Source organism: Triturus cristatus, chromosome 11, assembly GCF_964204655.1.
Source record: "Triturus cristatus chromosome 11, aTriCri1.1, whole genome shotgun sequence".
In the NCBI taxonomy this organism is placed as follows: Eukaryota; Metazoa; Chordata; class Amphibia; order Caudata; family Salamandridae; genus Triturus; species Triturus cristatus.
In genome coordinates this window covers 180,548,191-180,575,383 of record NC_140594.1, presented here as the reverse complement: position 1 = coordinate 180,575,383, position 27,193 = coordinate 180,548,191, and the positions used below count along the sequence as shown (strand labels likewise).

At 44.5% G+C, this 27,193-nt stretch overlaps 1 protein-coding gene across 17 annotated transcripts in view; it reads left to right on the top strand.

Moving 5' to 3' along the window:
- Positions 1–27,193, top strand: part of ATXN2 (ataxin 2) — a 1,509,788-nt gene that overhangs the window by 155,229 nt on the left and 1,327,366 nt on the right. For all 17 annotated transcript variants that reach the window (XM_085634791.1, XM_085634789.1, XM_085634788.1 and 14 more), the window contains 2 exons: positions 4,701–4,772; positions 26,727–26,877. In XM_085634791.1, the coding sequence (XP_085490917.1) occupies positions 4,701–4,772; positions 26,727–26,877 (223 nt within the window). The remainder of the gene's footprint in view (positions 1–4,700; positions 4,773–26,726; positions 26,878–27,193) is intronic.

The following is a 27,193-nucleotide window of genomic DNA, read 5'->3' as shown; positions in this document are numbered from 1 at the left end:
TGAGGCCTTCGATCTCCCGCTTACGGTGGAGGAACTGGGTGTGGCGTTGGGTGACCTGAGTTCCGGGAAGGCCCTGGGGCCCAATGGATTCCCCTGTGAGTTCTTTAAGAGATACTTCTCGCAACTGGGACCCCATTTCCTACAGGTGGTGCAGGAGGCGCGTGAGCGTGAGTGCCTGATGCACGCAGAGGTGGTTGTTTTTCAAAAGCCGGGCCGCCCTCCAGATCAACACTCTTCATATCATCTCATTTCACTGTTGAATATAGAGGCCAAGATATTGGCCAAGGCGTTGGCTACTTGCCTTCGTTCCTATATCACCTCGCTGGTCCATATGGACCAAGCGGGCTTCATGCCTCAACGGGCCATACGGCACAATATCCGGCGGGTGCACATTGCCATAGACATGATTCGGAGGTTGGATGTCCCAGCGGCGCTTTTGGTGGTGGATATGGACAGGGCCTTTGATTCCCTTAGTGGGTCATATTTTTTTGCGCTCCTGGATAATTTGAATCTGGGCACGCGCTTTTTGACCTATTTAAAACTTCTTTATACGCAGCTTACGGCGTCGGTCCGGGTTGCGGGAGTGGTCTAGCTTACTTTACCAATTGGGCGGGGTTCCCGGCAGGGGTGCCCGCTGTCGCCCGTTTTATTCGCCCTCGCGATGGAGCCATTGGCGGCGTGGGTGCAGATTGATGCACAAGTGACAGGCTTTGAATGGGAGTCGGGACTTTCGGACCAATGGAGGGCGTTAAGACTGCCCTTGTGTTTTCTTTTGCGCATTTTGCAGACTTGACTGGAGGCGTCGGTAAGATAGGGTCCCTCTGGGAAATGCACTATAAATTTAGGGTTGTGTTTTATCCCCAATGCTTTTTATTTCCAACTGTCTGGAAAGGTGCAGAGATGTCCTACTAGCTGAGAATAGGCCGGGTGCCGCATTATGGTGTGCTGATGATACCATAATTTGGCACGTACAGCTAATGGCCTGCAACTCTTTTTAGATTGCTTTTATGGATAATATGGGCCTAAAAACAAATTTTTGTAAATCTTATACTATGGCGATAGGCCCAAAAAATGCCAAAACTAAGAATCCTAAGATTAATGGTAATTTTATTGGCAACTCTATTACATTTTGTTACCTAGGCATCTGGCTGGACCATAAGTTGAATTGGGATCCGTTGTTGAGAATTCATGTTCAGTCCTTTAATAGGGTTGCTCGTAGTATTGAGGCCTTTGCAAGGCACTCTGGCCATCCTCCTGTTAAGTCCATATTGGATCTTTATAAAGCAAAGTGTCTCCCGGCTGTTTCTTTTGGGTCAGGAATTTGGGGGTACAAGTGTTGGCATTCAATTCAGGTAGCGGAAAACCAGTTCCTGGGAAGGATTTTGAGATTGCCGCAGAGTGTCAATGGAGATAGTGCATTCAGAGGTAGGGACAGGTTTTATTTCTAATTTTATTTAAGTCTGCCCAATACTATTATGGCTGGCAGTCTGGTTGAAAAAGGAATTGGACCTAAACAGAATGATCTTGAAAGATTCTCTGACCCTCGAATATAGTCGTCATATCCGTTGGTTGCACTATGTAGAAAGCACTTTGTGACTTGGGTAAATCATTTTTTTTTAACCCGGAGCAAATTACTTGGCCAGACATTGCCTATGCCTAGGAAGCTTTTCGAGACAAAATGAAGGAAATAAGATCTACCTGCGCACTGTCCAAAAGAATCTATGACTAATTGTTATGTTAAAATCTTTGAGTAAAATAGAATTGTATTTGACTTTAGATATGCCGGCTTTGCATAGATTTTTGGTGGTTCACTTTTGCCTGAATTTTTTCCTTAATTATCAGTAGGATGGCATAGAGCCTCAGAGCCTACAAATTTCTCATGCAAACGGCTAGTGCATTTATTTGCCCCAAATATGCAACCCTGTGTCATAAGTATATTTGCCCCCTTTTTCTTAATGACTTCACACAAGTGTGGCCAGCTCCGTTGTATTTGATATTTCTATCTAGTTTTAATGTTTGGTTTTATGTGTCATGGTTTTTAGCTGGGGCCTATCATTGAGTTGCGATATGTGAGCCATCATTTTAAGATGCTTTTAGATTGATGAATGTTATGATTTATATGTACGTTTATGATTTATTGGGGTTACATTGCATAAAGTATTTGCTGACTACTCCACATTAGCATCTCAGTCCATCGTCGTTATGAGCCCAATTCTTCACTTTTTCCCTTTTAAATCATATACTCCAATAGGTTCATTCATTTTTGTTAAAACAGAATCCATCTGCAAAAGATAAAAATTAAAACCAATAATGTTCAATCCCAACATGGTGCTCAAACAGGGTTTGTAGCAATAACAATTAATTCCATTAATCATAAATTCACATAACATTCCTCATTTGTATTTAATCTATGGGGTTCGTTGGTATTCTGTGCACTATGTCACAGTTGTAATCGTATTTCTTTCTCTGTCTCCTCTCATGGTCTTTAGAACTGCATGCATATGTACTGTAGATACATATGCTTTGCATACTCCTGCCATCTAGTGTTGAGTCCGGATGTTTGCAAGTTTTTCTTAGAAATCTTTCCAGTCAGCAGGAAGGTGACTCCTCCTTTCAGTGATAGTGCGCATGGGCATTGTTAGATTGTTCTCTTTCCGCCATCTGGTTTGGACGTGGTTTGCTGTGCTCCAGTTCGAGACAGTTCGTTGGTATCTCTTTGGTTCGCAATCCACTGTACCCGCATCTGTATTGTTTCGAACACGCTTCCCATCCTCAGCATGTCAAAAATCCAAAAAACTCTTAGTTGGGTCGAGAAAACTCCAACCGTGTCCTTCGGACTTAGCCCGTTTTATTTCACTGCTACTCGAATAAACACCATTGAGTACTCTGCCGATGGAACGGACTCCGTTCCAATTCTGCCCTCTGTGCCACTACAGATATCCACACACCAACCTTCACAAAGAAATGCAGCAACAAAATATTGAAGACACACTCAATATCTTCAGAGAAGATATTGAAAAGGAAGAGATGGAAGCGTCTGCAGCGGAAGAGGAGGCGTTCTCCGTCCAAGACTCCAACTCCTATTCCGAGCTTTAGATAGAACTGGAGTCCCATGAGGTTTCAGCCGGTCAATGTGTTGTAACTACCAAAGCCCCTTTGCCCACAAAACCCACCTCCGCTAAACATAAGGCTTCCGGGCCACCACTGCTATCGGGCCATGGTAGGCACCAAGACTCTGCTTCGAACGCCCTCTTACAGATCCTGACGCAGGGTTGGAAAGGACACCGCTGGAGAACCACCAGCAGGGTAAGTAACATATTCCATATATAACACTATATTTCAGTTAATGACTGTTTCCTCCATGATCCTACAGCAGTGCTTTGAGTAGAGGATAAATGTACAATTAGACATATAATTGATTGGATCTAGTATTGTGGGATCTACTTGGGTGTAATTTACAGCGCCCTTCAAAGAAGCAAGGCAGCCTCTCTCTTGGTGCCTGTGTAAGTGACCGTATCAGACCCAAACAATTGTCAAGACGGAAGGTCCTGTGGGTGTCCTGCCAAAAAGAGAAACTGCCCCTTTCCAAACTCTCAGGAAACCAAGATTGCGTAAGTTAAAACAAACACTTTTAGGGTCACTTAAGTGCTAGCGAACTGAGATAGCATGATCACTCAACATCATCAAGATAGCTGCACTGACATATCACTGTGTGAAACAGGACCCATGGTGCGCCATTCACACCTCAAGAAACTGATTTGAAAAGGCTAGTACTCCATAAGGCACAGTTTTGTTTGAAGTGCACAGGTGTAGCTAAAAGCACACAGGTGGTTGTGGGAGGGAAGGCCATTTAACACCCAAAGACAGCAGATAATCCAATGTAACTGTTGCCAGAGCAGCAAAAACAAAGGGTCTCTCTCATACAAAGTGGAACCTGATATGGGTTTAGTTGGCCTGTGATTAGTGGTGGACTCGTATATTGTCTGGGGCATGCTCTTGGGAAATGGATTTTTGTCTCTTTTCTTGTTATGGTTCCACATTTAAGCTTGTTGATGCTGCTGGACTATGGAATAAAGCAGATCGTTTGCATAATCCTCACCCCTTGTCCTGATCCAGCATTCGTCTTGAGTGTATCAATATACTATAGAAGGCTCTGGCCTAGAAAACCATGTTTGCTTAAAGGTATTGTTACACAAGTTGTGCACATGCCATATTGGAGTAATTTGTGTTTCTGAAAGTCCTAAGGGGATATTCTCTTTATTTTAGCAAGGCTACCAGTTATAATTTTGTAACTTAACGTAGTATTCCAATACCCAATGGGCTCCTCATTTAAGCTCATAGACAAATATAAATTCAAAATGGACATTGAGCTCTAAAAATTGTTAGTAAAACAAACTGCCTTTTAGTTTATATTGTTGCACCTAATGCCTTGAAGTGGGATTGCATAGATTCAAGAGGATGATTATTTGCTAGACAACATTACTGGTCTTATTCATTGCAGTCTAAATGATAGTACTAAAAGTATTTGTTTTTCTTGGAAGCTGTTTAATTTTTAAAGAACATGCGTAGTGATCTTTCACGTGAAGGCCAAACATTAAGGTATCACTATTCCTTCATTTCGTGGTCATCAGTGCTTAAATAACTATTTATCAAACCCTTTGTTTTTCCACTGTCACTTATTTGAAATAGTTTTCTTTCAGGGATCAAAATGTGAAGTTCAGGTGAAAAATGGAGGTTTATATGAAGGAGTTTTTAAAACCTACAGTCCTAAGGTAATATCAAAGTCTGCTTTTCTCATACTGTTTTTTTTCATGTGATCCATTCATACTTCATCTTGCTTACTCATGAAGTGCCTGCTATACGCAGGCTGAATAATTCGATTTGATTATCTTTTTCAGCTATCTTTTGAAACTGCACATGACATTGATGTAATCGAATATTCTCTGCTGTCTTTGTAGTGTACACCATGTTTCCGAAATAGTAGGTTGTGAGCGTTTTTTGTGTGTGAATTAATATAAACTCTGCCTGTTTTCTCATATTTACAACTTGTGTACATTTGGAGCAATTGCTGTATTGAGTCTGGAAAAGTATGTCCTAAAGGGCTGAATCTAAAATGTTTGACTGTTACTACATAGATGATTAAATCCACAAGGAATTTGTCTATCCGCACCCATTCTCTTACACAAGTTCTACACCACCTTAGGCTCCTTTTTCTAGCACCGATTGGTGTGGTGAAGAGTATCTGTGATGTTAGTGGGGTGGAGAAATGTACTCTTGTTGAGAGGTTTTACTGGAGTGTGGTGGTGGGAAACTTTCTTGAATTACTTGGAGAGCTACCTCATTTGCTTGTGTTGTTCCTGGTGGGTTGGTGAGTAGTGTAGAAGTTCAAAAGTGATGGATGAGTAGATAGATCAGTCCACCTGACATGGGTTGGCAGACTAGGTTGGTCGTATCTGGGCAGACATAGTTCAAGTGTTTTATTTGTTGTGTGTTTGGAGAGTGGTGTCAAAGGTCTTTCATGTGCTTTGCTGGGGGCTTTGCTGGGATTTTGAAGTCTGTAAAAGCTTTTGCTTGCACAGTTGATGGCAAATGTTGGTTATTTGGTGATGACATTGCAATTAGGAGGGCAATAGATGTGTAATGGAAGATGACGTTAAAAAAACCTTTTTATTGTATTTTGGTACAGGTATCAAACATGAGTACAGTTATGTCTTAAAACTGAAAACCTGAGACTTACAAGTTGAGTCTGCGTCTTACAAGGATACAAACCATATTCATTTACATTGCGGTAGGGTACCAGTGGGGGTGCTTTGCATCTCTGTTGTCATCAGTACCTTAGTGGCACAAGGTGACTATGTTGATGACGAGAAGTGGCAGGAGCGGAGTTAGGGTTTAATGGTTAGTTAAGGTGCATGACAGTTGTTGGATAAGAAAGATATGTATTCCTATTTTGTTTGGTCTGTCTTCGTGTTGGATGATGATTTCTTGAAGGGCCATGTCAAGGATGTGGAAAACATTTTGGTGAGTGCCAGATTTGTGTGATAAAAAATGTCATCAAAATTTGTGTTTGATGTAAAGGTCTGAGATGGACAACTGTGGCGTTTGCTTTTAGCATGTGGTGCTATTGAAGATTGCTAAGGGAGGAAGTGCAGGGGATGTTGAGGTTGGATAGCATATGAATGGAACTGGGTGGGCTGTCTGCATAGATGTGTGAGATGGTGTGGGGAATTACTAGATGAAATGTTGGTTGCTCCTTGGAAGTGTGTGGTGTGAAGTGCAAGGGCTCTAGTTTCTGCATAAACAGGAGACAACTTTGTTTTAATTAGCCTCTAACTTCATCCATATTGAAAAATGCTCCTTTACTGTGGCATATCTTATCTGAAAAATCGAGTGGATCACAGTTTGTAGGATCAGAATGCATCAAATGTTTAGACCGTACAATGTATTATGAAGGTACAGAAAAGGAGCAGCTTCCCAATTTTGATATAGTTAAGTATTTTGAACAACCCTTAAAAGGCCTAGAACACTAGTGGAGATTTACCAGTCAACCCAGGGCACACTGCGCCTGGTGCAACGTCAAGGGTAGATCTTATTAAACATAGAACATCAAGCAAGGTTCCTACCCTATAGGACAGGTTCATTGGGTTACGACAGTGACCTAACCATTGAAATGAAGCAGGTAATCTTCAGCTCAGAAAGATAAATGGAATAATACGAAGCAGATTTCCTAGTAGTGGAGGTTACATCTACTATTCCAAGCCCACTCCTATACAAAAAACAAAAACACCCTTAAATGCTTTGGTGCACAGGGCAACAAGGAAATTTCACTTCTCTGCAAGAGTGGTAAGGAAGAAATGCTTTAATTGAGGCACTCCTTAAACAAATGTCTTGCAACCGCTGTATGGTTCAATCCGGTTCAGTTTTTGTGATTACGCAAGATTTCTGAAGAAATTTAAATTCCGTCCCCATACCCACCGGTCCCTGGGACTGACGCGACTCCGGCGGAGATCAGTGCCTTCCTCTCAGCCATGAGGGGCCTGGCTCCGCCGTCGGCGCCTGCCGGCGTGCCTTGGGGCCCCGCGAACTCGACTGGGCGACCTAGCGAGTCGGCGGCTCCGGCGCCGTTGTCGACTTCGGTCCTGACGCCGCAGGTCCCCGTACCTCAACAGCTTTGTTCTCTGGAGTGTCATTAGCAAACATTTGTTGTGCAGCAACCTGGAATAACACGCACACTTTCAATTGGCATTATTGCCTTGAGTCTGCAGTGGAAAGAGATCCTGCGGTTGAACTGGAGGGTCTGCGCCATCTATTTCACTAATGTGTGTGCTCTTTAAATTGCTTCCCACCTCCTACATGCATGGCTATTCTTTTATTACTGCTTGCTTCTCTGATTTAAGCATGTGAATCTAAGAAAGATCGATTTATAGAGAAGAAAAATGTTGCTTGCCTGTATTGTAGTTATCTAAAATTGGTATATTTCATAAATTAACATGTGGCCCACCTGCCTCCCCTTCAGATGCTCACCTAATACAGATATTAATTCACACTACTGCTAAACAAAATATGAAGGTTGACGGTCTCGCGGTGTATCATCATGAGGCTGATTATCTCTGATTGGTTGAAGTTTGGGTCTTTTTAAGTGATGTGACTGTTACTAAATAGTCTGTTTTAGATCTGGGATTACTTTACCTTAGAAGGGTGATGAGAGCACACTGCCTCACATTCCAGCTGAGTTCGACCCTTTGCATTATGGTGAATGCAGTTCACAATTAGCACTTGAATATCAGTAGTAATATTTCACCAAAACTGGTGCAGGTAGTGCTGTTCATCTCTAGGTACGTGTTTCTGGATTTTATCCTTCATCAGTAGAGATCAAAAACAAATTCTTATTTGGGGTTGCTGAGAATAGTGCCACAGTCCTCTTGGAACTCAGTACCTCTCACAGGTGCACAAGTGCATCTCTAAAAGCTTGTCAGCTCATTGGCTCAAGGGAGGTGCTACTAACTGTTCTCCCCTTCTTTGAGCTTGGGGCCACCATAACCAATAGCTGGCGACTTTTCTTTTTTTTAAATTTTTTTTTAGTCCTCATTCGTCTTGGAAAGAAAAAAACAGACAGATAAACTTGGTCTGGGGTCCCTCTTAACAAAGCACCAGCCAGAGATCTTTGTTTTGAGCCAAGGATGGGTCACTTTACAGACAACTTCCCCAACCGTGGTTAGCTCCGTTAGACACAGCCATCTGTTAAGTCACCACCAGAGTAGTGAAGTAATACGGTATAAAGGCCTAATCATAGGACTGTATTCAATCAGTGGATTTTAACCAATTTTCATAAGGAACCCAAAATTCATTCCTCATACTTTCTTACGCACTAACTAGATTGTATATTTAACAGATATCATCCAGTCCACCTTGGTTGGGGGAGTGGTATTTATCCAGTTTGTTCAAATCTCTCTACGAGCAAGCAACATCAAATAAAAAAACAAATTTCTAGTATTGATTGGGAAAGATTCATATTATTCCAGGACCCCCCAAAAAAACAAGAATTTTGCTTACCTGAAGTGTCTCGCCGAGTATCACAGACATACAATTACTCACTTCTGTCTAGAAACCTTGGATCTCAGGACACTCCAGCAACATGTGAATATAATCTCCCTTTTCCTGGCCACATTTTTGACATTTCAGCGTGGGACCTTTCCCCAGTTTGGACAATCTACGCGGAGTCCAATAAACCCTGTGAAGACAGAAAATGTGGTTCCTCCTTAAATTTGTGGCACTCACCGTGGAATACAGAATGTTACAAGATACTTGCCATAGGTCTTCCAACTGCCTCCCCGGCAATCTTTTCCCCCTCAGGTCCGTTGGTAGTCTAAAGTCACCGTCCGACAGGTCCAATGGTGATTTTTCTTTGCTGGGGGTGGGGTTGGCCCGCTGTTATGAGATACTTCGGAAATCAAAAGAGGATCGTTGGAGACAGAAGAAGCGTGGACCGGCTTGAGTTCATTTTTTTGTTACACAGTTGCACGCAGGCCCCGGGTCAAATAAAACAACCTCTGCATCCTCATCCTCCATTGCGCTACTCAGAGCGGACTTTGTCGCAGCCTGCCTCTCAGCATTAATAATTTTGCTGGTCAACACATTAGCAGATTCTACTAGCTTTGAGCTTTCCTCCATGCGCTAGAGCAAGTTTCTCCTTGCCCATGTCCACATCTCCTTAATCTAAAGCTAACCATACGATATATCAAACATAAAAGCTCAAAACGTTCTTACCAAGTCTCTTATCTTGGGTCCTGGGACAGAGTTTCAAAAATTAAAGCGGGTGGACCCAGCCCGTCCTCAGTTGGCCGCAGACGGGCACACGTCCAGTGCTGTGGGAGTGCCTTCGCCCTGATATACACCTCACATGGGGTCAAAGATCACTGCCTGGCCGCCTCCTGACGGGAGAGCACAGTGAGGAAAGCTGTATGCTGGAGTCCCCAAAGCACCAGCACCACCAATGGTGACAGGGCAGGCAGTGGGCTGTCATGGAGATCTGCCTGCGTGCAGCGCTGCGGGAGTGCCTATCCCTTGATATGCGCCTCACACAGGGTCAAAGATCACTGCCTGACCGCCTCCTGACAGGAGAGCACAGTGAGGAATGCTGGATGCTGGAGTCCCCAAAGCACCAACACCACCAATAATGACCGGGCAGGCAGTGGGCTGTCATGGAGGTCTACCTGCGTACAGCGCTGTGGGAGTGCCTTCCCCCTGATATGCGCCTCACACAGGTTCAAAAATCACTGCCTGACCGTCTCCTGACGGGAGAGCACAGTGAGGAATGCTGGATGCTGGAGTCCCCAAAGCACCGACACCACCAATGATGACAGGGCAGGCAGTGGGCTGTCATGGAGGAGGTCTGCCTGCGTGCAGCGCTGCGGGACTGCCTTCCCCTTGATATGCGCCTCACACAGGGTCAGATCACTGCCTGACCGCCTCCTGGTGTGAGCGCGCAGTGAAGAAAGCTGGGTGCTGGAGTTTCTGAAGCACCAGCAAAAATAATAATGACAGGGCGGGCGCAACGGGCTGTAATTGAGGTCTGCCTGCGTGGATGCAAATTGATTTATATATTCTTTTTTGATTTGAAAAAGTAAATCCAGTTGACTAAATTAACAAACAAAAAGTTTGACTGAAATCACTACTGAACTACCCCTCTGAAGGTCTCGGCTCTCAACAGCACGCATGTGCTATCTCGGACTGAGACGTATCTACTTGAAGGCTTACAGAACCCCCATAGGCTTTCCATTTGCCGGCACCAGTCTCTCCATTTTTTGTTCACACCATTTGTGTAGGCCATTCATACGTCATACCTCTTCCGGTGTTTAGCCCTCCCGGACACACATCACTCAACTACTTTTAAACCTACTCAGCGGCCATTTTTAGGTCTCGGCTAGCGTAGGCTGCTCAGACATGCGCAGTCTCGCTGGCGAGATTTTATGTTTTTAGGTAGCTTTCACTAGCGGGGTTTAAGCCCTGCCCCTCTTTTCCATTGGCTGGCGTCGCCATTTATGCTAAACGATGGCCAGCCATTGGAAAAGAGCTTCCAGTGACGTACATTTTTCTCTTTTAGAGCCTTCCCAGTTGGACTGGCTCGTCGGACTTCCTGCTGGCGTAAAAGGTTTCTTATCTTCTTTAAGGGGCCAAACACATGGCCCCATAAAGTCAAGAAACCTTTTAGCAGGTGAGGCCGTCCAAGTGGGACGGCAGAAAAAGGTGACGGAAGTGTCATGGCGAGCGCTAGTTATTTTCTTACTGTCACGCGCTATATCACTGTAATCCGTGATTTATCTGCATAGAGTCCTTCTATGCCACACACAAGCACCTTCATGGCATTTTGAGCCACAGCAGTCGTTCCAAAACATCTCTAGCTTCCTTGCGTGGAGACAGTACAAGCAATTTCCGGGCGTGTTTTTTGTCTCGCAGTTTTATATAGCTCAAATTCAACCTGGAGGTATCGGGCGCTTTACAGGAGCACCAGCTGTTCCAGACGGGCACATCAATGTTTTGTTAGGCGCAGGGAGATGAAGTGATTTGCCCAGAATCTAAAGCGGTTGAGCCGCAGAGACTCGAACCTGGTTACCCAGCTTCGAGGTCATATGCTCTAACCGTTAGGCCACATCTTAATGAGTCCAGCCTGCAGGGACAGGGGCCCCTGTACTTACACTCCAGAGTGTTTCACTCATGGGCGTGTCACTCTTAAGTTTGTCAGTCCTGTGTGTCTCTCCTGAGGTTATCACTCCTGTATGTACCACTACTGGGTGTTTCATTACTGAGGGTCTCACTCCTGAGTGTGTGTCACTGGGGCGTGGGGGAGAGCAAACAACCCCGTACTGGTCACCATGTTCTATTTGTATGCCGATGCTTGATTAAACCCGAGATGCGCTTGGTGGGCGCTATACCCCGACCTTGTCACGTGAGAGCTTGTGTCTCACTCTTCGCCAACCAGCAGGAAGTGCGTGAATCTTCTGGGAGAGAGAGGCACTTATGAGGGGAGAGAGTGCATCCCCCACGAGCACGAGAGAACCTCTGAGGCACGTGACAGTGAGTGCATGTGTGAGGGCGTGTTAAGATTCCCAGAGACGTGTTTTTTGTCTTGCAGTTTTATGTAGCTCGAACTCGACCCGGAGGTATCATGGCGCTTTACACGAGCACCAGCTGTTCCAGATGGGCACATCCATGTTTTGTTAGGCGTGGGGAGATGAAGTGATATGCCCAGAATCACAAGAGGTTGAGCCGCAGAGACTCGAACCTGGTTACCCAGTTTCGAGGTCATATGCTCTAACCGTTTGGCCACATCTTAATGAGTCCAGCCTGCAGGGACAGGGGCCCCTGTACTTACACTCCAGAGTGTGTCACTCCTGGGCGTGTCACTCTTAAGTTTGTCAGCCCTATGTGTGTCTCCTGAGGTTATCACTCCTGGATGTATCACTACTGGGTGTCATCACTGAGGGTGTCACTCCTGAGTGTGTCACTGGGGCGTGGGGGAGAGAAAACAACCCCGTACTGGTCACCATGTTCTATTTGTATGCCGATGCTTGTTTAAACCAGAGAGGCACACTGCACACGTACTGTAATGTACAAACTACACACAATCCGTCATGCTCGGTCTTCTGAATGAAAGGCAGCTACCGTTGAATAAATAAACACTGATCGTGTCTCCCAGCTGTTTCACATGCAGACCCCACAGAGGGCAGTGCTTAGACGCGCACCCTCCGAGCTTTGTAACACTCACTTGCAGCCTCCGACTCTGGACACCTACAGAGCCACACACCTATTCCTATGTGTACCTCTCCTCTGTCCCCGGCCACACGCTTTCTCAGCGTACTGTAACTCCCCTGGATGTCTAGCTCCTCTTTACTCCTCTTGGCGCTATGTCGTATGCTACAGGAGCAGGCACAGTGCTGTGAGGTGAACAAGGGAGGGCGCCTCATTTGCTCACAGCTGTGATCGGTAGCAATCTGAGTATGTTAGGCATGTGAGGAGGGGCACCGACCACCAAAAAATAAAATAATTCTGTTTTAAATAAAAGCCTGCAGCTGTTCCACAACTACAACGTGTCATCGGTAGTCATAGGCGCACTGTTGACACATTCTGTAGTGTACACACCACACACACACACTTGACACGTACTGTAATGTACAAACTATGCACAATCCGTCAGATCAGTCTTTTGAATGAAAGGCAGCTACCGTTGAATAAATAAACACTGACCGTGTCTCCGAAGTCCGCGCTCGGTATTACTCACAGTGAGGATTCTAGAATCTTCCTTTCAGAAACTGTTGCTAAGCTCGAAACTGCATTAAAGGTTTGCAAGATTTGGCTCCCTCTAACCCACAGCTCTTACTTTCATTAGGTACGCCTTCTGTGTTGTGTACCGTTCCCATTGTACCGTTCACACTTTGTAGCACACAGTGTAGACAAGGGTATTCATAGACAAGTGTAGACACCTTCTAAACAAAAGGGGTCATGTGGTTCGGCGAAGTGGCAAACCCTTTGCAAGGGTTAACTGGTCAGCTTTCAGTTGACGATTGCTGCATTCAGGTGTTAAACTGGTAACTAATGAGGTGTGGCTTTGCTCATAACACTATTAGTAGTTGTTAAACTGTCAAAAAACTGATATATTACTGCTACATATTGTGCCACACTATGTTACATAGTCGACTTTCCTTGCTGCATAATTATGTCAACCCTATTCTTCACTGCCACTTAATTCTAGTGGTCGTGCTATAGTGCTTTATAGTGTTTAATTAGCTGATGTAAGAATTACCTAATGTGCAGATATTTCTATTGTTCTGGTGTCAATCTGGCACTGACCAGATGTGGCAACAACACCTTGTCACAGCCTGGAGTGCTGGTCCATTGGCAGAACCCCCAATCTGAAGCGAGAATAAACAGTATACATGGGTGGCGGGTCATTATATCCAAATAGGTTTTTCTGCCCCTATAGATTTTATTTCCAACTATCGCTATCATGTACTGATAGTAACTGCGGCCTCCGTGGTGGTTCTTTCTGGCTTATCTGTACGTCATAGAAATTTTCATCATTCAGAAATAAATCTAAAGGGATAGTTGAAAGAAATGAAGGGCGACAGAAGCTCAAGTATTTAGGATTAACAAGTCAGGATTCACGGTGTTACAGTTCGCATGAAGCGCACAACAGGAAGCAGCTACGGCTAGGTCACATTATAGTACTTGGTGTCATGTGACACAGAGCGCCACCCTCTGACACAAATGTCACCTGATAAGTAATGTAAACCCTTCTCCCCACCATAATAACAAAACAAGCATTGAAAATGCAATAGATTTCGCCTTTCATTAAGTTAAAGCCATTTGCTTTGCTAATGGTATTGTATAGCAAAGCAAATGGCTTTAACTTAATGAAAGGCAAGACCTATTGCATTTTTAATGCTTGTTATCCATTGTTTCTGGACTACTTAAATATTTTTATAAATAGGTGACTTGTCCCAGGAAATAAACACAAAGAGCAACGTGAGCACCGCACTATAATACACACAAACAAGAGAATAAGAATCTGTGGGGAAAAACACTACCATATAGTACACTTGGGGTATCATATTACTCGAGGTAAAATGCGCCACTAGCATACGAGCACAATACGTTTGTGTTCCAAATTCCCTGACTAATCATTTCAGTCGAGTGTTTTGAATCCATAGACTACTGCGGGCACACTACACTATAGTGCGCCAAGCCTCAATCTTGTATGACAACAGAGCTCAGGCAGACTGAAGCAGGGCTAAGCACCTCTGCAGCACTTGTGTGACAAACCCACTGCATGCTGAGCGTGCGGGTGAATAGATCCTGAAGCCTAGTGAAAACATGGCTACCTATCTAAAGGCGACTGGTGGTGCTGCAAGCTCCTCTGGACCCTCTAGCTTTAGGAGTAAGAATAATGTCTAGTTATGTGCCTACCCTTGAACTTTTCAAACATTTAACTCGGCGTTTTTCTACGTATGCTACTGCATCGATGCAGTCATAAAATAAAGTATATTGCCATGAAAACTCATTAAATAACTATGAGACGCCTGTATTTCCCAACTGAATAGACAATGTTGTGTCAACCTCAGTCAAATAAAAGCGTGATTCAGCCTTGCCAGGATTCTTCTGTGTGACTTTGAACTCGCACACAGATAAGTGCTGCAGTCCATTTACTGAATGATCATACCAGTTTACTTACAAATTACAAAACCTTTAAATTAACATACCTGAAGGTCTAATTCTGTGAGTCAAGAAAGCATGGCCACCGGGGCACCGCGCCATTTACATCGATTTTTTTTTTGTTTCTCTCCTCCTCCTCAAAGGATATGCCGCCGCTCAGTGTCAAAACGCTGAACTACAGGCACGGATTTCTATTTCAGTACAGCAGATCGGAGCAGTTAGTTAGCTTTCCAGTGATGCAAGAAAGTAGCGATTAAAGGCAGACTTGTCTGAAGAGAATTTATCACATGTATTCCAGTACGTACGTTAGTGCTTCGAAATAACTTGAGGCGCAAATGGGAGCTATGCAAAAATATTAAGGGGACTAAAAGCGTTTCTGTTGCCCAACTCAATGGGACTCTTATTCACTTCTAAGTAGTAAGTTACTCAGCCCTGCTGAAATTCCTGTGTGTAATTTTAACATCCCTTTAGATGGCTCAAGCATTCCCAGTCACTGAATTATTATCATACCAGTTTATTTACAGTACCGTTCAGTTATCATACCAGATCAAGCAAGGTCTAGTAATGCGGTTTACTAACAATTGTCCCTAAAGGAACGGCGCCCAGTATTGTAATTAATATAGCTCTTACTACTCCCGACGAGGCGTTGACTCGCCTTTTTGGCGAGTAGCACGCTACTCCGGAACCCAAAAGGATTAGTGGTGAATTGGTATAGGGAAATTTGAAATTAATTTGGGCTGTGGACATGTTCGTCTGTTATTTGGATTAAAAAAGATAGTGGAGGTATGAAGGATGGAAGGGTTTGCATTTATATAGCACTTGCTAACTCGGATTAGGTGTTGAGGTGCTTTTCGGCGGGTAGCAGCTACTCCAGAACCCAGACAGGATTAGTGGGTAATTAGTATTTGGATATATGAATTTGATTTGAGCAGTGGACATTTTAGTCTGTTATTTAGTTCATAGCAGTAGGGCGAGGTCTGGGATGAGTGAAGGGGAGTTGGAGGGAGAAGAGTCAGACGGAAGGGTTTAGAAAGGCTTTTTTGGAAGAACTGAATAGTAAAAGAGGTATGAGATGATGCAAGGAGGGAAGCACCTTTGTTGCGGGGATTCTGCTCATGCACAGAACTATGCACAGGAAACCAGGACCTCAGTGAATTGTGGTGTACCAAAGAACTCACTTCAGTACCCAGAACCCCTATCCGGCTAGCATCAGTGTCTCATTCGTTCTCCGTATCATCTCGAAGCTACCAATGATTAGACAACCCAGAACAAGCGACTTAGAATACTCTCAGGAAGGGTGGGAATTAGAAACACCTTTTCGTTATTATTCTCATATCAGTCCACAACAAGAGTAATCAGAGACACGGAAAAGTTTAAAATGTTTATTTTTAAGTACGTGCTCTAAGGTGCAGTACTTTGTCTGATATAAGCAGGCAAATGATTACAAATAAAGCCATCCGCATTGTTACAATACCATAAAAAATGAAGGGAGAAATCATATAAAAAATGATAGTGGAAAACAAGTCCTATAGTACTTTGTGAACCACCCTCCCTTCGCTAGTAAACTAGTTTTATAAACTAATAGAAGGTCTCTGTTTGAATGGGGAACCCCATACCTCAAAGATCAGCTTAGGTGAATCACATCACAGGATCAGCTCTGCTCTCTGTGTCTGGAAAGGTTTTCTCCAAGTGTCTGAATCATGCATGCAAATGCAATATTAAAGACACCCGAGTTTCAGATATTAGCAGCTGTGTGTGTGTGTGTTGTGTCTAGAGCGTGGGCCGATCAACCTGAATTCAACAGCATACATTGTTATTTGACCTTGACGGCTTCTGCACACAGTGTTCAGACTAAGGTCGCGGTGCACGTGTAGGGATGTGAACAACAGACCGTTCTCATGTGAAGAAAAAGCAAGCAGTTTTACTTGTAATAACAGCTACCTGTAGTGTCGTGTGCAAAAGCAGCAAAGTGGCAAGATGGCATTTAGTTTCTAAAACGCTTATGCTAACATAGCAATGTGTGTACATAACCTCGTCCTCACTACACCTTGAAAGGGTTATTTTGAGGATCATAGAAGTAGAATGGGGTTTGAGATGGGAGAGAGTAGAGGTAGAGGATATAGTGAGAGAGGTATAGGGGTGAGAAATACCGTAGTGCATTGGAAAGAGTAGTAGAATGAGGTCTGAGATGAGTTCCAGAGTTGAGGTAGAGGATATATTGTGAGAGGTAAAGGGTAGTGCATTGAAGATGCTGAATTAGAAGTAAAGTAATAACTATAAAGAAACTTAAGTACGTGGAAGGTATATATGTATATGGAAGGTAATTATGTATATTCAAGCTCTATTTAATAAACTGAATTTCAAGTGTTGCTGTGCTTTAAGTTAATTTTTTGTGAGTTTGTAATTCAATAGTGAAGCAATTGTCGATAAATAGCTATGATAACATATTTACTTTTTTATGCAGTCACCCATATACATGTGAAACATAGAATAATATAAGAAACATGTACATTTGTTAAGCAGAACTAACTAATATCTATATATTTAAAACATTTAAAAGCAATACACATGTAGATACACATCTATAGTCCAAATAAATGCTTATATACCGTGTACAATTTAGTGAAGAAATAATTAAGGGATTTTAATTAACTTCTACAGCTTTTTAACCATATTTTTATTGTCATTTTTTAATATACTTTATAATATGAGCAATGCACATCACAGGAATATAGTTCACCGGACTTAGCCAGCATGATAATCGGGGGGGGCAGGGGTGTGGACCCCTCGTTAACCATCAACCTACATGTAAAGGCTAAATATCACAAGTCTCAAGACATCAAGTGCCTAAACCATTCAAGCAGGTCTCCAGCCTAAGGGGATCTACTCCACCTCCTCACCCCCCATCAGTCTCTAATTGTGTCCAAACAGTGGATTGGTCTCCATATTTGCCTTGTCTCTATCGCCTACTGCCCTCCATTATAATGAACACACTATACTCATCCTTCGGGGTACCAGGATATTGCACAAGGCCCTTTATCAGAATATAATACTCCATACCAATTCGTATGGGGAACCTTTGTAGTGGCCATTTAAAGAATGAAAGAAAAAGCAAACATTTAATAACCATTATAACCAACGTACATGTCTTCTGGAGGTGCTTCGCCGTAGTATGCAAGTCCGTCACTCATCAATCTATTTCTATATAGTGAGGGGGATATCTATGTTGGGGGTGCGTATAGAAGGGAGGGGCATCCATCGGATAAACCTGTCCAATATTATATGTTGTCTGTCGTTGGGCATGAGTTCTGAAGTAGGATTAAGTATGTGTTTTCATCTCCCAGGCCGCAATGTGAACTCTTGCATGTGTAATTCAAAGGGACACTTAGTTCGTACTTCCTGTGTCTGACATATGTTGCAAGGAGCTACCATGATAGTCTTCACATCCTCCCTCAACCATACTGTCTGTGTCCTCATGTGTTCCCTCCCTATTCCACATTACCTTAGACCACAGTTCTGCAGTGAGGCATTTACGCACTCCTCTTGCATCCTCGCTGATGAGTGCTCTCTCTTCTGCCCAGGCCCAATTTGTTACATCTCGCACCCAGGTCTCTAACTGGGGGCCCCCTTCTGATTTCCATACAAGCGCTATGCGCCTTTTAGCCAGCACAAAGGCTAAATCTAAGAATTTGGAGCCCACCTTCTTCGTCTTAGGCCTCGGAAATAATCCCAGCAGACAAGTGTCGATGGAACAGGTAAGTGGGCGGCCCAATCCACAGGTCAGTTTAGGCCACACCGCCCCCAAAACCAAGCACAGTTTGTGGCAACTCCAGGTCATATGCTTAAAGCCTGCATCTAGAACTGCACATCTAGGGCACGGTCGCGGCCCCCCTCCATAGATGACCTGGAGTCTATGAGGTGTTAAATGAGGAGTGTGTGTATTTAAACTGGGTAAAAAATAATTTTTTAAACAGATTTTATTTGTCAAAACATCACATATGACGCAGCGCTCTGTGACCCAGACAACTGCCGCATTAAGATAAATAAATTTAATTTGACCATTTTTCAGGAGATTTCAGGAGAAGATGAAATGCGATACAAATAAACAGCAACACCCACCCCACCCCCCAGCGTCATCTATTCCAGAGTTAAACTGGGTAAATTTCAGTTGCGTGTTCCTTGATATCTGTTTAGGGTATGCCAGAAAAATACTCCATTCACGGTCTGACAGTTCACGCCCCAACAAAGCCACCCACTTAGTTCTTAAAGCCAGAAGTAGCCTTCACGTAATTTCCAGCAATGCTCTATAGAGCCATTTCACAAAATGTTGTGTATCATCCATTGTCCACATCAACTGGAGTACTGCATGAGTCTTGGGTTCCTCCCTACCATTAGACTAGAAGTCTCCAAAAGATCTCGTCAGTGCCTCATATGTTAGGAACTGGCCTAGGGGCAACCCATACTGTTCCATTAATTCTTCCCGCGGCATCAGTGTCTCCTGTTGAAAACAATCCCCTACTGTGGTGAGCCCTTCCTCCATCCACTCGGTCAGCTGCGGTGTACTATAAAACTTACTTGGGTCACCATGAGGGAACCCCCCAACGATAGCACCAGTGTGTACAGTGGTCTCCTGCTGGTCCATCACAGACAGCATTTCCAACATTCCAGTGCCATTGATAGCAGCACCCCTGGTCAAGTGTTTAGCCAGAAATGCCTCTTGCTAAGTGAATCTACCCGTTTGGCCCATTTCCTCCTGTCTGGAACCAGCCAGCTAGTGTGTTACCCACTGTATCTGAGCCAATATATAATAAAGTTCAAAATCGGGGACCCCTAAGCCTCCATCATCAGGGGGACGGTGAAGAGTCTCCAATTACACCCTATGCCTGCCACCATCCCACACCAGTTCCCTAAGCATAGTATCCAGCTGTTGGAACCAATATCCAGGGATTTTCCCTGGAAGGCTGGCGAAGAAATATCATAGGCGTGGTAACGTTACCATTTTGGATAGTGAAATCTGCTCCATAATGTGCAACTTCAGTGATTGCCAGAAAGGGAAGCATGTCTTAAGAGATCTGAGGGAACCTCCCAAATTCCTTTTTTGTAGGTCTTCCTGAGAGTGAAACACTTGGAATCTTAGATACCTAAACCTCGCAGTGGACTAGCTCAGACCCTGTGGCATATGATCTGGACTCAGGGGAAAAAGCATTTCTTAACCTTATTCACTCGGAGGCCAGAGTACTGCATAATCCCATCCAGCAGTGCCATCGCGTGTTGTGCCCCCGTCAAACCATCTTTTAAATACAGTAAGAGGCCATCTGCATATATAGGGTTAATATGTTCTGTACAACCCACCATCTTGCCATAGCCGGTCGCCTCTCGTCTGAACAGTTCGACCAAGCGCTCTATGGTGAGAGCAAACAAAAGACATCGAGCAGACTGATGGCTATAGGAATCACTGAAAGGAGGCAGGCGTGGCTCAGAATTTCAGGATTCAAGCAAGAGGTCCAGAACAACATACTGAACACCCCTTTTAACGGTGAGACGCTGTTCGGTGCTCCGGTGGACGAAAACTCACCCAATTGAAGAAAGAAAATGAGACGGCAAGGTCCATGGGGGCCCTGCAGTTCAGAGGGATGAGAAGAGGCACCCCTGCTCGGAGACCCTACGTAAGGGGAGGAAACAAGCCGGAAACGTCACACCAGACATTCCAGCAAGGACAGCAAGGTGAAAGTCACGGCCAGCAGGGACAGCAGAAACAAAACTGGCAGTACCAGCCTCGAGGCCAGTCCTTTCGCGGGAGGGGAAACGGACGTGGCCAGAGAAGAAGAGGGGGAGACCAACCCTCATCTAAGTGACTGCGCACGGAAGAAGATGCTCACCCCCAGTATACCCCAAAGGGTGAGGCACAAGCTAAGCACAGTAAGGGGGGTACACAAAACAAACGCCTACGAGCATGCAACACCAGTAGGCGGAAGACTGGGACTTTACCTTCAACAATGGCAAAAAATAACCTCAGACAAATGGATACTCAACGTCATACAGTACGGATACTGCATAGAGTTGGAGAAAAGACTTCCAAACAGGAAACCAAAGAGAAGACCACGCTCTGGTCAAGAGCTTGCTTAACTCAAGGAAGAGGCGCTACAACTACTCCAAAAGGAGGCCATAGAACCAGTGCCATGCAGAGAAAGGAACAAGGGAGTGTACTCAAACTACTTCCTGGTCCCAAAGTTGGACGAAACACTAAGACCCATCCTGGATCTACGATTCCTAAACAAATTCATAAAGACGCAAAAATTCAAAATGACATCGCTACAAGAAGTGCTACCTCAAATACAAGGCGGAGACTTCATGTCCACCGTGGATCTCAAAGATGCCTACCTGCACATCCCGATGAACAGGCGCCACAAAAACCTGTTAAGGTTCAACATCAACCAGGATCATTACCAATTCACAACCCTGGCATTCGGTCTAAAGTCCGCACCAAGGGTTTTCACAAAATGCCTTGCAGTAGTAGCAGCATACCTAAGGAGGAAAGGGATTCATGTGTATCCTTACCTAGCCGACTGGCTAATCAAAGCAAGTACTCGCGACAAGTGCGAGGAGCACGCAGAGCGGGTGACAAGAACACTAACAAACCTGGGGTTCTGGATACACTGGGGGAAGTCATCCATGGAACCAGAACAGGTGAAGATCTTCCTGGGAGCACAGATCAACACCTTAGACAAAACGGTCATGCCCAACGACAGGAGAACAATAGCCCTGCTGAAGGAGACGCGTCTCTACCAGAAGGGGCGAGCTCGGACAGTGAGAACAGCGAGCAAGATCATGGGCATGATGGCGTCATGCATTCACCTAGTCCCCAATGTACGGCTTCACATGAGACCGTTCCAGGAATGGCTGCAACAACAATGGTCACAAGCGAACGGAAGTTGGAAGGATTTAGTGGTTGTTACGCACGCAGTGCAAGAGGAGATAGCATGGTGGAACAGGGAGAACATAACTATAGGAAAGCCCTTGACACCACCAAGCCCAACTGTGACCATTACCACAGACGCATCCCAGATAGGATGGGGAGCGCACATGAACAAGCTCAGAGTGAGGGGTCTGTGGACTCCAGCAGATGCGGTCAGACACATCAACTACCTGGAATTGAAGACCGTACTGCTAGCCCTGAAGGCCTTCCAGAGGCAGTTATACAACCAAAAAGTGTTGATACAGACGGACAATACTACCACAATGTTCTACATCAACAAGCAGGGAGGAACACAACCGTTCCCCCTTTCAACTCTGGCACAAGAGATTTGGAGATGGGCCATCCCACTCAAAATAGACCTGCTGGCGATAGATCTACCGGGGAAAGACAATGTGGAAGCCGATTGGCTCAGCAGGCAGACCTCGGCATCCCACGAGTGGGAGCTCAATGGACAGGAAACGCAAAGGCTATTCAAAAGGTGGGGTACACCGACAATAGACCTGTTTGCAACACGCCTGAATGCAAAATGCCGAAACTTCGCATCCAGACAACCAGAAAAACAATCCCAGGGGAATGCCCTATGGATAAGTTGGTCAAGGACATTTGCATACGCTTTTCCACCAATACCACTGATACACAGGGTACTCAACAAGTGCAAGACCAGCAACATGATAATGATCCTGGTGGCACCACAGTGGGCAAGACAGACATGGTACTCACAGATAGTGGAAATGGCACAGGGACCTCCACACAAATTCGCAAAAAGAAAGGACTTGCTCTCCATGCAGAACGGAGAGGTTCTACACCCAGAGCCAGAGAGCCTCGGACTGGCAGCTTGGCTCCTGAAGACATAGAGTTCGCACACCTTAAACTACCTCCAAGCACTATGCGAGTGCTGCGGGAGGCAAGGAGATCAACAACACGGAAATGTTATGGCGAAAAGTGGAAAAGGTTCACAATGTGGTGCAGCGAAAATAAACTGCAAGATAAAATGACAAAGGAATCAACGGTGCTTGGATACCTCACACACCTTCTGAAGGCGAAACTTTTCTCATCGTCGCTGAGGGTCCACCTAGCGGCGATCGTAGCTTACACACGCGGTGAGACAGGAGGAAGCTTCTTTACGTCACGGGTAGTAAAGAGATTCCTGGAAGGGGCAAAAAGAATAGCGCCACCAAAGAGGATGCCGCCTCCGGCATGGAACCTCAACATAGTCCTGACGGAACTTATGAAGGCGCCCTTTGAGCCCATTCACAAGGCCTCCCTCCAAATGCTAACAGTGAAGACAGCCTTTCTGGTGGCAATAACCTCACTGCACAGAGTAAGCGAGCTGCAAGCGCTAACGCTGCAAGAGCCCTACATCCAGATACACAAGGACAGAGTCGTAATGAGAACGGACCCACACTTCATGCCAAAGGTGGTGTCAGCATTCCATTTAAATCAAACCATTCAAATACCAGGTTTCTTTCAGAACCCAGCAACAAGCGCAGAAAGGGCACTGCACACTCTAGACGCTAGAAGGGCGGTGATGCACTACATCGAGAGGACAAAAGAACACAGGAAAACCAAACAGTTTTTTGTGTCCTTCGCAACGAGCTTCTGGGTAGACCAGTGACAAAAAGCACCATCGCACGATGGATTGCACTAACAATACAATTTTGCCACAAACAGGTGGGGCAAGAACTATCCGAGGGGCCACGGGCCTTCTCCATAAGGAAGAAGGGAGCAACAATTGCCTTTCTGGCAAATGCACCAATTCAAGACATATGCCTGGCGGCAACATGGGCTTCGGTGCACACGTTCACCAAGCGCTACTGCGTGGATATATAGATGAACACGGAAGCACAAGTAGGACAGAAGGTGCTTCAACATGTATTCAAAGACCAACGCTCATCTTCCACCCAGCCGCCACAGAGATAACAAACCGCTACAAAATCTATGCACAGCATAGTGAATCCAGAAAGATTCACGCTGCAAAACAAATAGTTTCTTACCTGTCGGTGTAGTTTTGCAGCTTGAAGATCTTTCTGGATTCACTAGCGAACCCACCCACCTCCGCCAGGCAGATGAGGCAGGAGAAAAAAAGGGTGGAAGGACAAAGACTGAAATAACAAGATAAAACTGAAAGGATATATATAAGGAAGTTACTTAACGCCTAGGGTTAAAAAAAACAATTAAAAAAAAGAGGAAGGGAAAAAAGAACCCAAAGATGGCGCCCCAAAGGTGGGACTTCCGCAGGAAGCACGCTGACGTCACGAGAGGTACACCAAATGGTGGGACGTCGACGCCCACCTGGGCTACAAAAAAACCCCAAAAAAACAAAAGGACCCAACCACCAGATCGCGGAATAATGCACAGCATAGTGAATCCAGAAAGATCTTGAAGCTGCAAAACTACACCGACAGGTAAGAAACTATTCGATAGCCTCTTTTGAACGCCTCAACGTATAAAGTTTTCAGCTGCAGGGGGAGGGGGAAGGCCAGAGAACTGGCAAAGGCATCATAAAATTCTGCAGGGAGGTCGTTGTACCCTTGGGTCTTCCGGTTAGCCATGCGCTTGATGGCGGCCCTGATTTCTGCGACCGATACTGGGCCACCCAGCTCCTCTCTGGCCACTAGGTCCCGTTCCCCACGAGGGCACTCCGTTTAGAAATGTCATTAAGCCGCCCATTGGTTCCAGTCCCGCATATAGGGATTCTTAATATTTCTGGAACGCCACATTTAGCTCACCAGGTGCATAAAGTGGTATATCATCTTTCTAACAGACCTGGGTAATAGGTGTCCCCTGAGACTCTGGCTGAATTAGCCATGCAAGTAGTTTACCAGGTCTACCTTCATGTGCCCTCGCTATGTATGCTTTGTAGTCGTGGTGTTCTAAAGATCCCTGGCCTCACTAAGCCTAGACTGTATGTTCATCTGCCCCCCACGCATTATCTAAATCATCCAGCTTAACATCCAGGTCACACCCACTATCTGAGCCATGCAGTGTCCCTTCAGCACTACTTTGAATGGCTCCCATTCAACTGCTGCGGACAAGGCAGCGCCTTGATTATGAGCAAAATGATCTGTAATGATGTACACCAATGTGTCTCTAAAGCATGCATCGTCAAGTGACGGGGGGTAAATCTCCATGTATGAATCTCCAGATGGTCTCTGATGGGTCTAAACTTCAGCAGGAGCAGACTGTGGTCAGACACCGTACGGCCCAGGTACTCGGTGTGCGTCACCCATTGGCTAAACCTGGTGGAGTAAATAAACCTATCCAACCGGGTATGCAGGTGATATATATGAGAGTATTAGGTGAAGTCCCTGTCTAGCCCTCGTTGTGCCCTCCAGATGCCTGCCACATCCCAGTGCGCCATCAAATTCCTGGAGCCCTCCGCGATTCTATGGCAAGTGCAGCTTGCAAAAGGGGGGGTGGGGAGGTGGGGGGGTGGAGCAGTCCAGTACAACGTCCGCCACACAGTTATAATCTCCCCCCACTAGGAGATCATTAGCAGCCTTTGAGGCCATTTGGGTGGACAACGTTTGTAAAAACTCCATCTGGTCTTGGTTCGGCCATTAAGGATAATGGGGTAACCCAGTAACCCTCAGAACCTGGGCATTATAGTGAAAGCAAAACACAGTGGTTCTGTCGGGAAGCATACAAACTTATTTGAGTATGTATTTAATACAAATAATCAATGCGTAAAGACACATTCAATGAGGGACAACGAAGCACACACATAAAGCCAGAGTTGCAGAAATTGAATTCGTTTTACTGGACGGAGTGTATCAAAGTTCATATAGAAACACCGAAGTATTTACAGGATAAACCAACCAGGGAGCATGTACAAAATAAAACAATTAGTGATTCACCGTGCAATTTGACCAACCACAAATTCACATATCACAAATATGTACAATAACAATACATAAAGATAAACAGACATATCCAACTTCAAGCGCATAGACCACAGCAGGATATAATTTCCTAATTCTGTTTGTGGAATTGCATGGAAACATTGGACAAGTAACGTCGACGTTTCGACCCTGTACGGTGGTGCCAATTAGTGTGCATCAAAGGTGGGTCTTCATCAGGACAGAAGAATGGTTGGTGGCCTGGGAACAGGATTTGTTCTATTGGATATGAATTCCTGGTGTCACATTATAGGAATAGTAATCCGACATCTAATTTGATCATGAATTCTGGACAATGGTAATTTCATTTAATGTAGATGGGTGGTGCCGTCATAACGATCGCCACATAATGGTATCCTTAGTCTGGACGTCTTTATCCGTCAAAAACTCGGCCGCTACTGGTCTTGGTTCGGGGCATAGATAAATGGCTTGGCCAAGCAGTCTACCTCTCAATAAGACATAACGCCGTTCTTTGTCAATCACAGCATGTGTGCGCTCAAAAGGTGTCCCTGCCGTAATCCATATAAGTGCACCCCTGGCGAACGTGGAGTCTGTGGTCGCAAAGCTTGTGATTTAATTTATACTGCTTATTTTTTTCCCCCCAAACATAAATAATGTTAAAGCTGTGATCTGCAGCCTGGTTTAACAGCGTTTTATTTTGCCAGTGTGGTTGTTCAACGGTAAATGTTTAATGCGATTTGTGTTTACCCCAGTATATATTGAAGTGTTATCTGATGGTTGCAATTAATTTGCATGGTTTATGATAAGATTATGAAGAAATGGATCTGCCCACTATTTAAAAGACTGGGATTTAGGAGACATCAAGAAGCTTTAAGAGTAATGAAAAGGGACACCACATGTTAGATAGTCTTTGGCCTGAGTAAATATTTGCTAGTGGTAGGATTTGCACGTGGCAAGGTGGGATTGAAATTATAATGACACTGCATTGGAGAACCAAATCCCCATCAACTAAGCCCAAAGAACCAAGTACTGTATGTTGTTTATTATCATAATAATAATCTATGTACATGTTTTATAGTTTTAAGAAAAGTAAAGCATGAAATGTAATTTTACTATATACTTGTAATGGTTTTTAACATAAATAAAAATTGTATTTAATCATGAACTTTCTTTGGTTGTAGTGCGATTTGGTGCTTGATGCAGCTCATAAAAAAACTACAGAATCCAGTGTGGGTCCAAAACGAGAAGATATTGTAGAGAGTATTCTTTTCAAGTCTTCTGATGTTGTTGTTGTGCACTTTAAAGACATGGATGTCAGTTATGCAAAAAGAGGTATGCTGTTTTCCATTATGTAAACATTTGTTCCTTAAACCATTCACACAAATAGTATATTTTATTTCACACGTGTATTTACGCAATGGTAATAAATTCTATACAGTGATTTTGGTGGCAAGTTGGGGTGAGACCTTGTCACTCGTTTCGGTTTCTGCTTTTTACAGTTATACTCCATGTTGTGTTAACATACCTTTAATATTTCTTTTCATTAATGTAAGAAACTGAATCCATGGTACAAAAGTCACCTAGCACCAGAGCCATATTGGTACCTGTGCAGTTTGTACAATAAACTGACACCAGGTTAGCAATATAG